At 40.8% G+C, this 12,807-nt stretch overlaps 1 protein-coding gene across 20 annotated transcripts in view; it reads right to left on the reverse strand.

The window, feature by feature from the left end:
* Window positions 1–894: 894 nt before the first annotated feature.
* SOX5 (SRY-box transcription factor 5) overlaps window positions 895–12,807 on the reverse strand; it is a 607,966-nt gene continuing 596,053 nt past the window's right edge. For all 20 annotated transcript variants that reach the window (XM_079305083.1, XM_079305080.1, XM_079305086.1 and 17 more), the window contains 2 exons: window positions 7,862–8,078; window positions 895–4,625 (listed from right to left, as the gene is read on the reverse strand). In XM_079305083.1, the coding sequence (XP_079161209.1) occupies window positions 4,322–4,625; window positions 7,862–8,078 (521 nt within the window). In that variant the 3' untranslated portion in view covers window positions 895–4,321. The remainder of the gene's footprint in view (window positions 4,626–7,861; window positions 8,079–12,807) is intronic.

Below are 12,807 nucleotides of genomic sequence, written 5' to 3' on the forward strand. Positions count from 1 at the left end.
GACAGTCTACTGTGGTAACCAAATCTTTGAAATAATGTCTTCGAAGAAAGAATTTCTTCCATATGCATTCATAATAAGAGGATTTGGTTACAAAACTAATTAAATTCTATAATAATAGCTAGTGTTCTTTTCTGGGGGCCTGATTAATATAGCGGAACGGTTAGATAAAGATGTTAAATGCACTTAAAAATCCTATTTTACTAATATAAGGCATGAATAAATGGAAAAAAGGATATACTCTGTGTTATTTAATTGAGCTTAGAAGCAAGTGCCTCAGTTTTTTCCTTTCTTTTCCCCACAGCTGGTGATCTTCTTTCGCAAGCTCACAAGATGCATGGTGGCTTCCTCCATTGAGGAGGAGGTGGCTGCACACCCCACCCCAGGCAGCTTCCCAGGAGCATCCTGGCTCACCAGGTTCCCAGGGAAGAGGGGAACAGAGCCTGCCTTGGCATTAGGGCCTCAATGAGCTTTTAGGTTAATAAATCCTAATCTCTTCTAACCTGGCTTTTCTACATGCTCCAGGGCACAGAACCCAGGAAAAAAACCCCCAAAAAACCAACCAAACAAACCCCCCCCCCCCAAAACAAAAACAAAAACAAACCAAATCAAAACAAACAAACAAAAAAACCAAAAAAAAAAAACCCAAAAAACCAAGAAGATAATTTTTATAAATGCATGCTTTGCTTTTTTGTTTTCTAGATTTTTTTTTTTTCCCCAGAAAATTCAAGAGGGACAAACAGTTACCCTATTTTCAAATCTGGTCTTCTACTGCTGAAGGATATATGGGTGCTCATTCCTGGACCTAAGAAAACATTAGCATGGGCATTAAGTATTTTGCAGGTTGAGAACCCCAGAGAATTTTTTTTTTTAATTTATGTTTTCATCTTTTGGCTATTTTTTTTTCCTCTTTTCCCTTTTTAATATTTCTGCATCAGTTTCAACATCCCAAATGTAGAGAAGATGGACAGTCTGATAAAGGAACCCATTCCCAAAGCCCGAGGGAGGGAAGGCCAGGCTGGGGCACAGTCTCTCCAAAGGGAATGTGTATGGGACAAAATCAGCTCCTTCAGCTGAGCCCCAGGTGAGGTGGTGTGAGAAGCACAGGGATCTTGGAGTGCCCACAGACACCAGGCTGCCTTCAGGAGAGGCTCCCACAGAACTCAGGACTGAAACTTGGTCCCACTGAAGTCCAAGAGCCCCCTTCCCACTGAGTTTTCCCAGCCCATGCCTTCAAGACTTGCTCCAATCCTGCCTGCCACAGTGGCACCTACCTGGAGCTAAAACAAAGTATTCCGGGTAGCCCGAAGTGACACAATTAAACCACAGGGTCTCTAAACTGTGGTGGAAATCATCCAGCAAATGTGAGGTGAACCCACAAGAGTCAGAAGTAATTTGTTCACAAAGACAGGGAACAAATTTAAAAGTTAAAAAAAAAAAATAAAAGGGAGCAAATATCTGTTTTCACATTGTACATAATAATGATATAAAAACAATTGTCTATTTTTTTTTCCTTCTTATTCAAACAGGGATGCTTTAAAAAACTGGCTCTAGATGACTGGTGTAATTAAATAACTAAAATGAGTGATGAGAGAGCAGAAGTTAATTAAGATTGAAAACAACACTCCCATTAATTCACTCCATCATAATAAACATCAGAAGTTGACATGGCTGGGGCCAAAATTAAAATAAAAGAAAGAGAAATGGTGTGAGCAGAAGAAGAAGCAATTTGTTTTCATATGTATATATATATATATATTTATATATATAAAAAGGTAAGGTGGGGAGGGGGTATCCATTTTAAATAGCCTAGCAGCTTCATTTGCTGCACTGCCAAATTAGAACAGAATAAAATAAAGTTAAAAAAGGGGAGGTGTAAATAAATTATACATAATTTACTAATCTGGGAACAGCTGACCATTATTATTATTATTATTATTATTATTATTATTATTATTATTACCATTCAACACTAGCAAGAAGAGGCAGTTCAACTGAAAAAGAACAAAACCCCAACACAGTCTTAAAATACAAACAAAAAAGAACCTTCTCTGACATGAAGGATATGATCAGCTACTCCAAGCATAATTTCAGAGCAAATCTTCTGAGAGAGAGAAAATAGAAAAGTTTTCAAAGCAGAGGTGGAAATCAAAACAGGGAAAACAGAAGGAAAAGAAAAGAGAGGTAGCAGAGTAGAACTATCATATGTCCACACTGCTCATCGGAATATTATCCTAAGTCTTCAACGGTATTTGCTTTTTGCTTTGCACAAGGTCTGCAGAGGTCAAGTTACAATTCAAGTGGGATTTCAACAGGCAAAGAAAGGCATCCCCCCGTTCCTACCTGTCCTGTTCATCCTGCACCTGTCATCAAGGGCTGAATTTGTCTGATTAAGGAGCTGTTTGCAAAACCAATACTGCCAAACAGTGATGACAGCGTTCTGGTGAGTACTTGGGCTGGGGTCTCATTGCCACTAAGATGAACGGCCTGATTTTACAAGTTAGAGGTGATAAGAACAGCAGTGTGTCTCCCTCTGAGAGTAAGAATTTACTAGGGAGCAACATAAAGTTGTTATCCTCAGTTAAAAAAGAACTCAGAGGAAGGTTTTTGCTTCAGCATGACCCCAAGACCTTCCTTTCCAGGGCACAGAGCAGCTCCTGGCCAGCTTCCTCATCTGGTTGTGGTTGACCAAGGAAGACAAAACTGCCCAAACAATAAGCAAATAAGTGCTCTACAACAACACTGGAAATATTTTAGCACAGGAGAATAATTTTTTCAGTAAGAGTCAGCAGTGAGGGAAATTCAGTGCTGCATGGTTTGAGTTCTTCTAATCTCACTTTGAATAGGGAAATATCTTCATAGCTATTAGCCTTCCTTCCTACACAAACATTTCACTGCTAAAAGACAGATTTCTGCCAATGCACAGAAGAAAAAAGTCAGTTTAAAAAAAAATTGCCTTTTGAATCAGAAATCAATACTCAACCACCCTGAAGGTACGAGTTCATCAGAACTGGACTTGGTTGGTAGTAACTTAATTATGCTCAGCAAGGAGGTAACATTTCCAGCTGCTGTGTCTCATGCAGAACAAACCATGTTTTGGACAAGCCTTTTTATGTTGTTTATGCTGCCACTTGAAGTGTAAACTAAAAGTAAAGTTTTCTTACAGACCAAGTCATTTGGAGGGTGCAGGACGTCATTCTAGAACATGCTTTTTGCTCACAATATCCAAGGTTATTCTTATCAGTACCTTAAACACGCACACATGAAAATCCAAGACCGTAAAATATTTTTTCTCTAAATTTCTTATGTCTCTCTCTCTCTTTTTTTTTTTTTTTCACCTGAGAACAGCACCTACAGTTTCCTTTAAAAAGCAAAAACAAAACCAAAAATATATGTCTAGTCTCACCAGCTGCTGGTATATCAGGTTCAAGGGATTGTCTAAGATACAATACTGCCCTAACTTAAGACAGAGCAAGAAGCAAATGAAAAGCCAAAGAAAAACAAAACAAGAAAAGATCAACTTAAAAAAAGCAAATTGCACTAGTTCAGCGCTTTAGTACAAATTTGGCACTTGCTCAAAGACTCAGCATGGTGTGCAACTGATGAAGAGAAGTCCTTTCTGGAAATGAAATTCTTGTTGGGGTTAACAGAAAGACTCCCCACTTCCTTCCTTGCCAGTCACGCGTGCAGGCACGCACACACGCACACATATTTCAAATCCGCCATATTTGATAGGGAGGAGGAGAAGAAGAAGGAGGAGGAGGAAGAGGAAGAAGAGGAGAAGGAGGAGGAGATAGAGGGGGTTAAAAGGAATTTCATCTTTTTTTTTTTTTTTTTCCTGTCAGGTGCATTACCAAAAAAAGAAAAATTATTTCTCTTTAAACTGTAGCACAAAACAACAAAACACATTCACAAGCCACTTGTTGGCACTGTGTACCTGAGTGAGAATTTCTAGAACATTGTAGAACAAACAGCCATAAAGTTTATTTGAAAAAAACAAAATAATAAAAGGTCAACGGGTAAGACTTCAGTGCTTGGGTATAGCAGCTGAATTACTGGCATTATTTTACCCATAGCTTATTTCATTCTGTTGTTGTTGTTGTTGTCTTGTTTCCTTTCTTCTGAGCCTTTTTTCTTCTGATGCAGGCTGATGTCTATTAGTCAGCTGATGTCCCAACTAGTTAAGACTAACAGTTAAAGTAACAGTCAGTGAATGAGAAAGTTAATGTGCTTGGCCACTGGCAAGGATAAACCAGATGGGGCTTTATTTTTTTTTTTCTTTTCTCCTTGAAGTCCTGCAGGTCACGAGACACTGGGACCCCCATCAGTTGGCTTGCCCTGCAATGTGGTTTTCACTGTCACTGCCATAGTCTGCATCGGGGTCGTCCTCCTCCTCATCGTACTCATCGTAAATCTCTCCATTAACGTCGTCAGGCTGCATCTCCTCCTTGATGTGTGGCTCTTCACCCTTGACCCCGTAAGTGCTCTGGATGACGGGCATGCCAGGCTCTGGGCTGCTGGACACGCTCGAGTGCTCCGAGGGCAGGTGTGGGGAAGGCATTCCTGCCATGGCAATGGCTCCTGGGTACACTACACCTGCTGTGGCAATGGGGATCTGTGCTTGTTGCCTGACAGGAAGAAGAGAGGAAAAGGATGTTGGAATGCTGCATGGAATAAAGGGAAGGAAATTTCAGCAGCATATATTCTTGGGCATGCAGAGGAATTTTTATATCAATATTCAAATCTCACCAAATGATGCTCCACAAATGAGTATCAAACCCAAATCAGTTCCAGTGATAAGAAAACCCAACTCCTGTAAACATGTCTAGCCATACCTGAACTACACAGATTCAGCTTCCCTTGTGAGGGAAAGTTCTTTTCTGGATCAGCTTGGTGCCAACCAAAAATAAACATTCTTGCCAACTCTGGTCCAACTTAAAACCCTTCTACTTTGAAAATCTTCCTTTAAGAAAATCCAATTGCTATCAGGACTGGATATAAAACTCACAGTAACTAGACACAAATTGCCAGTAGGAGAGATGCAGCAAGGTCTAGGTAAGTTGCACAGGAATGGGAAGGTGCTGCAGGAAAATGCCACTTGATGAGGAGAATGGAGAGACAATGCTTACTCCACATCAGGGACCTGGTCATTGCTAGGGAGAGGAACAGTGGGCTTTCTGGAGCCAACGTGAATTTACAGGATGAATCACTAAAGGCCTCCCACTGAAAGGTGAGTTTCCACTGGGAGCTGGAGTGAAAAGCAGATTCTTCAAAGGATGGTGGATAAAACTGAGAAAAGTCAGACTTAAAATGGAAGTCGGCATTATTTAAAAATTAATAAAAAGCAAGGAAACAACATGAGCATTTGAGAAAATATTCTACAGGATGCCTTTATACAGCATCTAAGCCTTGGAAACCTGTCTGCAGTAATGAAAGAAGAATTATTCCAGGATACAGAAATTCCCTTTGCATCAAGAACACTGGCTGTGTTATACTAGTGTTTGTTTCCCTGAGAAGCTTCAGAGTCCCAACATGCCTAAGGTTTAAAATTCATGCTCCTTTTGTTTCCTTCCTGCATTAAGTAATTCCATTGCAGTAATTCTCTTCAGTACATGCTGCACATTGTAATGTCATCAGCAGTGTGTCCATCTGCACTGAAAAGCCTTGCCACAGGAGACAAGGCAGAGTCTCTTGAGAAGAACATTCTTAATTAAGAATAAAACCCTTCCCCGTTCCCCTGCCTGCCTGTGCCCTGGCTGCACAGTAAGCCTCACACAGTACAGGGATCCTGAAAGACTTTCCTCTGGCAAACAGCTTTATACTTGTTTGAAATTGCTTGCTGCATTTTCAGATACTTCCTGCCTGCCATCTGAGCAAGGCCTCCCTCCACAGAGCCCTTATTTCCGTGTTTCTGAAACAACTCAAGTTGTCTCAGCTGCACATACAGCTCTTAAAATAGGGAGTAGATCTAATTTGCATTTTATTCTTAATTCAGTAGGAAGGCATTTGTTTTCTGGAGTCAGCATCTCTGCAACAAGATTCAGCACACTTAAATGGGTTTTAATATTTAACAGTAGGAACACTTTGTACTTAAATGGTGCTTTTCAGAGTGCTTTTCAAATATTTAATAATTTAAGAGTAGTATTTTTCCACTTCTGTGGGATGTCCAGCCTAGAGGACCTTGCAGCAGCCCTCAGATAGTAATGTATTAGGGCTCTCAGCAGGCCACACTTGCCACGCTACCACTGAAGACGAGGGCACTGAAATAGGGAACATTAAAAAATTCTCAATCCTTCCCTCTGTGATGCCTCCAGCACAGCCACAGCTCCTGTTAAACCAAGCACTTACTGTGGTGCCCAGTCAGGAGCTGGGCTGGTGTTTAGAAGTTTAGCCTTAAATGACCTGTATTGGTGGCTGCAACAGATGGGAAACTTAGACCAGGAATGCAACTGTAGTGCTGTGACTGGTGACATCACACACTGGCCCCAGTGCAGCCACTGGCCACTCTGTCAGCTGCTTCTATAAAGATATCACCCCAGGTTCTGTGCTCTGGTGCCCCAGTGCAAATTACCTCCAGAAACATCTTGATTTCAATGTCAGCCTTGTTTGGAAAGCTGAATTTCTGTAGGCAGAATATTACAAGGTTAATTTTTTTTCCCCCGTTATGAGGCATGCATGTTAACCAGATAAGCAGTGTTTTGGGGGCTCTGCTGCCACCTATTCTTTTTCCATAAGGCCCCCTCCTCATTTTTAATCTCTTGATGCGGAATGTTGGCTGACTTCCCTGTGTTTGTTTCAGTGCTTACCACTGGGATCACTGGACCTGCAGCACCACAGGTTTAAGCAGCTCAAATTTCTCTGCTGAGCGGCTTACTCTAACAATGCACACTGTAGCTCTTTAAAACACAGTCTGATGACACTAAACAGTCACTGGATAGATGTTCTCTCCTTTATTGCTACTTCTGGCCATTAAATAAATAAATGCGCAACCCAGTTAATACTGAAAGGATTCCAAATTAAGATGAAACAAAACACAAATTCCATAATTTCAGAGGGTCACTCTTGTTGCTGGTTTTGCCCTTTTTTTTAGGATCCCTGTGTAGCTTTTAGTTTTCTTAAGTGAGTACAGAAATATTGTGGAATATTTGATTACTTCTGATTATTTTTGATCTGCTGCAACCAATACCAAGGAATATCTGCAGAAGGAAAATATATGCTAGTTTTCTAGGCTTCTTTTCTATTAGCAGTTTATCAGAATTGGTCTTAAAATTTCTGCTCAACAGAAAGCATTTAGCTTGCTGGAATGTAAGACACTCCCTAGAAGGACAAATGAACAATGTACACATTGTTCAAGATGTGAATACATCTTGATGTTAATCAACTGGGCCATGTCCATATTCCAGCTCAAGTTCAGTGTGTTCCGCAGTCCTTTTGCAGACCACTTGACACAGATCATACTGAATGCAAACTTCTATTTTTGGCTTTTGGATCAAGAGGCACTTCCACAGTTTCATTCAGATACTCTTTCTGAGGCCTCATAATAGTTATAAGGTTTTATGAGAAGACTTACGTTTCTTTAGAAAACCTTAAAGCCTTTTTTTTTCATTATCAGAGTGGAAATGAGACAGTTGGCTGAGGCATTGAGATGAGCATAAAACAGAGCCAACAAAAAGATCCCTAAAACTGCCTAACTTCCTCCTGGAACACTTTGTTATCAAGTATCACTCTCATTTTCTATTAGCAATATCTCATGTTCTTGCCAATGAACTATAATTAAGAATTTAGAATTCTCCCTGATTTTTACTTTTTTTTTTTTTTTTTTTTTTTTTGATGGAACGAGCAGTAGTTTTGAAAGGTCCCATACCCAACATTAAAGTACTGCCTCATCTCCTGGCGTCTGTTGCGCATGATGGCCTTGTACTCGCCAATGCGTAGCTTTTTGCCATCTACAAGGCAGGTACGCTTCGGCCTGGGCTTGTATTTGTAGTCTGGGTATTTCTCCAGGTGCTGTTTGCTGAGCCGAGCCTGCTCCTCATAGTATGGCTGCTTCTCTAGGTTTGTCATAGCTTTCCAGCGAGATCCTGTCACCAAAAAACAAAATGAAAAAAAAAGAAAAAACAAAACAAAACAAAACAAAACAAAAACAAAAAAAAAGGGGGGGAAAAAAAAAGATGAGATGCTACTCATTTCCAAACACTGCAAGGCAGAGAAACAAGTAGGTCACCCAGAACAAGATACCTAAGGCCATTTTGCTTTGGGCTGGGAATCTGTCAGAGCTTCTAGACAGGGCTCTGGTCTTGTTTGTATTTGACTCATAAACCCCTTGGGTACGGCCAAGATGTGGAGAGAGATGGCACTGGAAATTTTACTCTATATTTCACTGAAATTTATCTACCTTATAAGGCTGCTCAGGTGGGCAGGAAAACCATTATCCTGATAATGGGCAACCCCTGACACACTGTTTCAAGGACACAAGGCAGTAAATTTTGTAGGAGTCTGCTCTGCTGTGTCCCCACACTGTCCCTTGGCCACGTGCCTGTTTACACCTCCTGCTCAGAGAAGACTCCACTCCATGTAGTGCTGTTTGTTCACTGGGATCCACAGCTGGATCAAGGCATCAGATCTGGATATGCACATGTCCACAGCTTAATCATTCCTAACAAACACTAGGTCTTTCTGGCTCCCAGGTTGGTGAGAAGCAGAATAAGAACTGACTGTAAATGCTCCACAGTCAGGTACAGGAGCCTGCAAAGCAATGCCTCTAAAAGCTATAAACTATCCCATATGTGTCAGTGGGGTTTCAACTCCAAGATCAAATCCTGGAAAACACTGCCAGCCCCAGCTTAAAGAATTTACTGTGTCATGAAGGGTAAAAGCACTGGGGTACTGGCACATTACTCCCCAGAGTTGCACTATGGCTTCATGTCTGGCAGCCTTGTTTTCTGCCTATGTTATGGTGGGTATTTGAGATAGCCATATAGTAAAGACTTCAAAGTTGTTTTCAAATACCTGATGAAAGTCATAAACTAATATTTCTTAAAGGGTTTGTTAGGGAGCAGAAAGTAAAAGTTCTTGAATCAGTTGCCCAATTTTATTTTTCAATTAAATATAGAAGTGCTTCAGGGCAAGATACATTTCAAATAACAGGAATAGTTCAAGCTGTGAAACCTGTGGCTAGAAATAATACTTTACTGGAAAATAGTCAAGTTTCCCACTGGAAAAATGTTTGAATAGTTTTTCAATTTAATGGGTTCATAATGTTATATGTCATACTCTACTTCCTCTTGTTTCTGATTTTTTATGATTAGCTCATGCTATTACTCAGGCTGGTCTTATCCCACTGTACCCCCAAGAATTGCAGTCGAGAGAGCACAGTTATCCTTTCCCCAGGAAAGAAAACAGTTTCATTCCCTCTAGAAAGGCCCCTTCTGGTTATTGACACGATTTCCCCTATCTTTGAAACTTTATTCCATGCTGCAGTCTGGGCTTCTGGAGTGAAGAGATGGTACCACTTGACCTCACATCCAGAGATAAGCAGTGCATAAACAATGATTTCTTTGTCCTGAAAAGGGGCAATGGGCATGTCTTTCTTAGCAAACACTGCTTTGAAGTCAAAACCATAATTTTCCATTATGTTTACAACATATAGCATGCAGACATTCCCCAGCTAGTCCTGGAATAGTAATGACATTACTATTAGCTTAGGCCCAGCATCATAACTGCATGGCTAGATGGCTTTTAGGGTTTGGACTGAAAATCCTGCATGTCACATCTTATACTATAGAGAGGTAGTGGGGATTTGTGGCAGGGCTCTGTGTTACATAAGGCAGCATCCCTGTGACCAGAATCCTGCTCAGCAGCTTGGTCTCTGGCAGAGAAATTATTCCAAGCTTTTTCTGGCAAAGAGAGTGGCTAGAAAAATGAGGCCAACTTTCCGCATGTAGTATCTCCTGGATTTGGGGATGAATAAACTGATAAACTGACATGGCTGTCAAAACACTGCATGCCAACTCATGCTGTGTAAGATGGAAATACAGGTTGGACCTGTGTTGAACAACCTTAAGAATTCAGGGTAAAGCAGATGAGGTCTGGAAGATGCCCAGATGTAGGTGTGCTTTCAAATTTTGCATGTAGGCACTGACACACTGGTGTTTCAGCACAGAAAATACCAAGAATTAGCCGAAATCTAGCGTTGCCTAATCCCAGACCTGTTGAAGTCCTAACATCCTAGGTAAACAGCCCCAGCCCCTTTTCCTGATGCTGCATCAGGCTTTTTTAATGAATAGAAAAGTTGAAAACCTCAGTCTTTAAACAAATCTTAACATTTTCTTTGTATGCTGTGAAGGGTTCTGCAATGTAGGGACTCACACATTTTTTGAGACAGACGGAACACAGAAAGGTAGAAATTAAAGCCACCTCTCACAAAATTACCATGAAAATGCTCTATTTCAGCACCGTTTCTCTTCTGCTGTGCCAGTTCACTTGTTACAAACCTACAGTCATATCTGGGCAGGCTGATTTCTACTCCCTCATGTGACAAGAATTACTGGGTAAAGTCAGGCAAACAACACAAGCCTTTGCAGGATCAGGCCCATAAAACATGAAATTTTGATGCATAACTGTACATACAATTACACAAACAATATTTGTACATAAATGTTATTATATTTTTTCTTCCTGAGCCTGCACACTTTAATACAATGAAAATCGTGGTAGTTTCACCACTCTTCCTAGCAAATTTTTAATAGGTGCCTTCTGCACTGATACCTCCTCTTACTATGAATTTACTGTTTTTACAAAATACACTAAATATAATTTACTGGCATGTTTTGAAATATCATACATAATTAAACAAACAATGCTGTTAAAATAGATTTTTAAAAAGGGCATACTTTCTGATGATAAACCATTGTTCTTTACATTTAATAATTTTCACTTATTTTCTTAGTAATTTACATAATCCAATCAATTCTCTGAGCAGTCTTCATCTGCAATTTTGAAGGATATGTAACTCTGATCTTGGAATTTCCACCCATGGGGTTATCTATGAATGAATACCATAAATCAACACATTAAAACTTTAAAAAAAACAATTTATATTTGAACAAAATATGCTTCTAATAGTTTTTTTTTTGTCATTGTTTTGTGTGTCTATAAATACACAGAGGCGGGCATGGGTACCTAAGCCAAAACACAGTGCCAAACACAAGCCCAAACATGGTGTGACTAGAGAAACCTTTCCTTTTTGAGGGAAGATTTTCAGTCTTGAGTGAGCTTCCTGCTCACCATCTGTGTTGGAAAGCTTTGAGTGGGTCAAGTATGCATGGGTTTTCTCCTTGACTGTGAAAACAACAGCCCATTCCTCTCTCTGGATGCATGCAAAATAACAAGCAGGATTCTAACACAATTCTCCCTGATGTGGTGGCTTGTTGGGGGTTGAGTGTTTTTCTGTTACTGTGTCAATTGAAAGAATTTTTCCCATTATCATGCCAATGGAGCGGGCCGGGTTACACCCAGGGTCTCTGATGAGTCCAGACAAAAGGGGTGGGTGGGAACAGCTCCCGGAGGGGCCTCTGAGGCTTCCGGGAGGGCACTCGCGTTTCCGGTGAGCTCGGAGGAGGACGCCCGGGATCTTCAGCCACGTGGCCGGAGCACAGGAGAGCCAGACCCTCTGCGATCACCTGCCCTGCATCTGCCCCGTTCCAGCCTCCTGCCTCTGCGGACACAGCTGATCACCCGGACACACACGGTGAGCGAGGAGCCGCCGCTCCAGCCCATTCCCACTGAGACCGGCGTGGCCGCTGCCGCCCCTCCCCCCTCCCTGCTGCCTCCGTTCCCGTCTGCCCTTCGGCAGATTCGGGCTGTGGACTAAGCACAGAGACAGTGTGCTTGCATCTAAAGGGACTGACACCGAGTTACCTATTTCGTTCTGTTAGCAATTTTAACTGTTATTGTTTTCTGCTTGTACAGTTAGATATATTAGTAAAAGAGCTGTTATTCTCACCCCCTTATCTCTGCCTCAGACTCCTTGATTCAAACAATTATAATACTTGGGGGGGGGGGAGTGGAACCAAAGTCTCTATTCCAAAGGGAAACTTCAGCCCTTACTGGCAGACACCTGTCCTTTCAAACCAGGACATGGCTGAAGTATTTAAGAAGAAAAAAACGACTTCAGAGACTTTGCAGCACCAAGCACAGCTCCTGCCTCTAAACTGAGCTAGGGCAGTCAGAGATGTACCTACACAGCTGTGTGTGACTGTGAACACATCCAGAGAGGGCAAATCTTCGAGTCCAGGGCAGAAAAGAGATGCACTCATCCATGACAAGACACTTGTGCTCCAGGCACACACGTGCAATGTTCAGCACTTTGCTTACTGCTGATTTTAAGTGAAGTTTCTCTGACAAGAATTTTCAGCTGTTTGCAATATTCTAACTTTCAGTCCATTAGACTGACATTTTTCAATCTGAGTACCTGAATCAGGCTGATTTTATGTTTAAGAAACATTGTCACATAGCCAAATACATATAATGTATGTGTATACATTTGTATAAACACACGAATATATTCCAAGAAAATTTCTGAATATTAATTACTAGTAATTAACATTTTTCCTAGAATTTTTACATAGATTTCTCAGTGAAATTAATTAAAATATTTACTGAAATATCTAAACAATGCATTATTAAATTGAAAAAGTCCAGCAGTCCCATTTTAGCACTTTTTAAACAATTTACGAAAAAGACCATTATCCACAAGTTTAAGTTGCAATGAACAGATGGATGACAAACGTATGCACAGATGAATTTAAT

The sequence above is a fragment of the Erithacus rubecula genome (genome assembly GCF_903797595.1).
Source record: "Erithacus rubecula genome assembly, chromosome: 4".
Lineage (NCBI taxonomy): Eukaryota > Metazoa > Chordata > Aves > Passeriformes > Muscicapidae > Erithacus > Erithacus rubecula.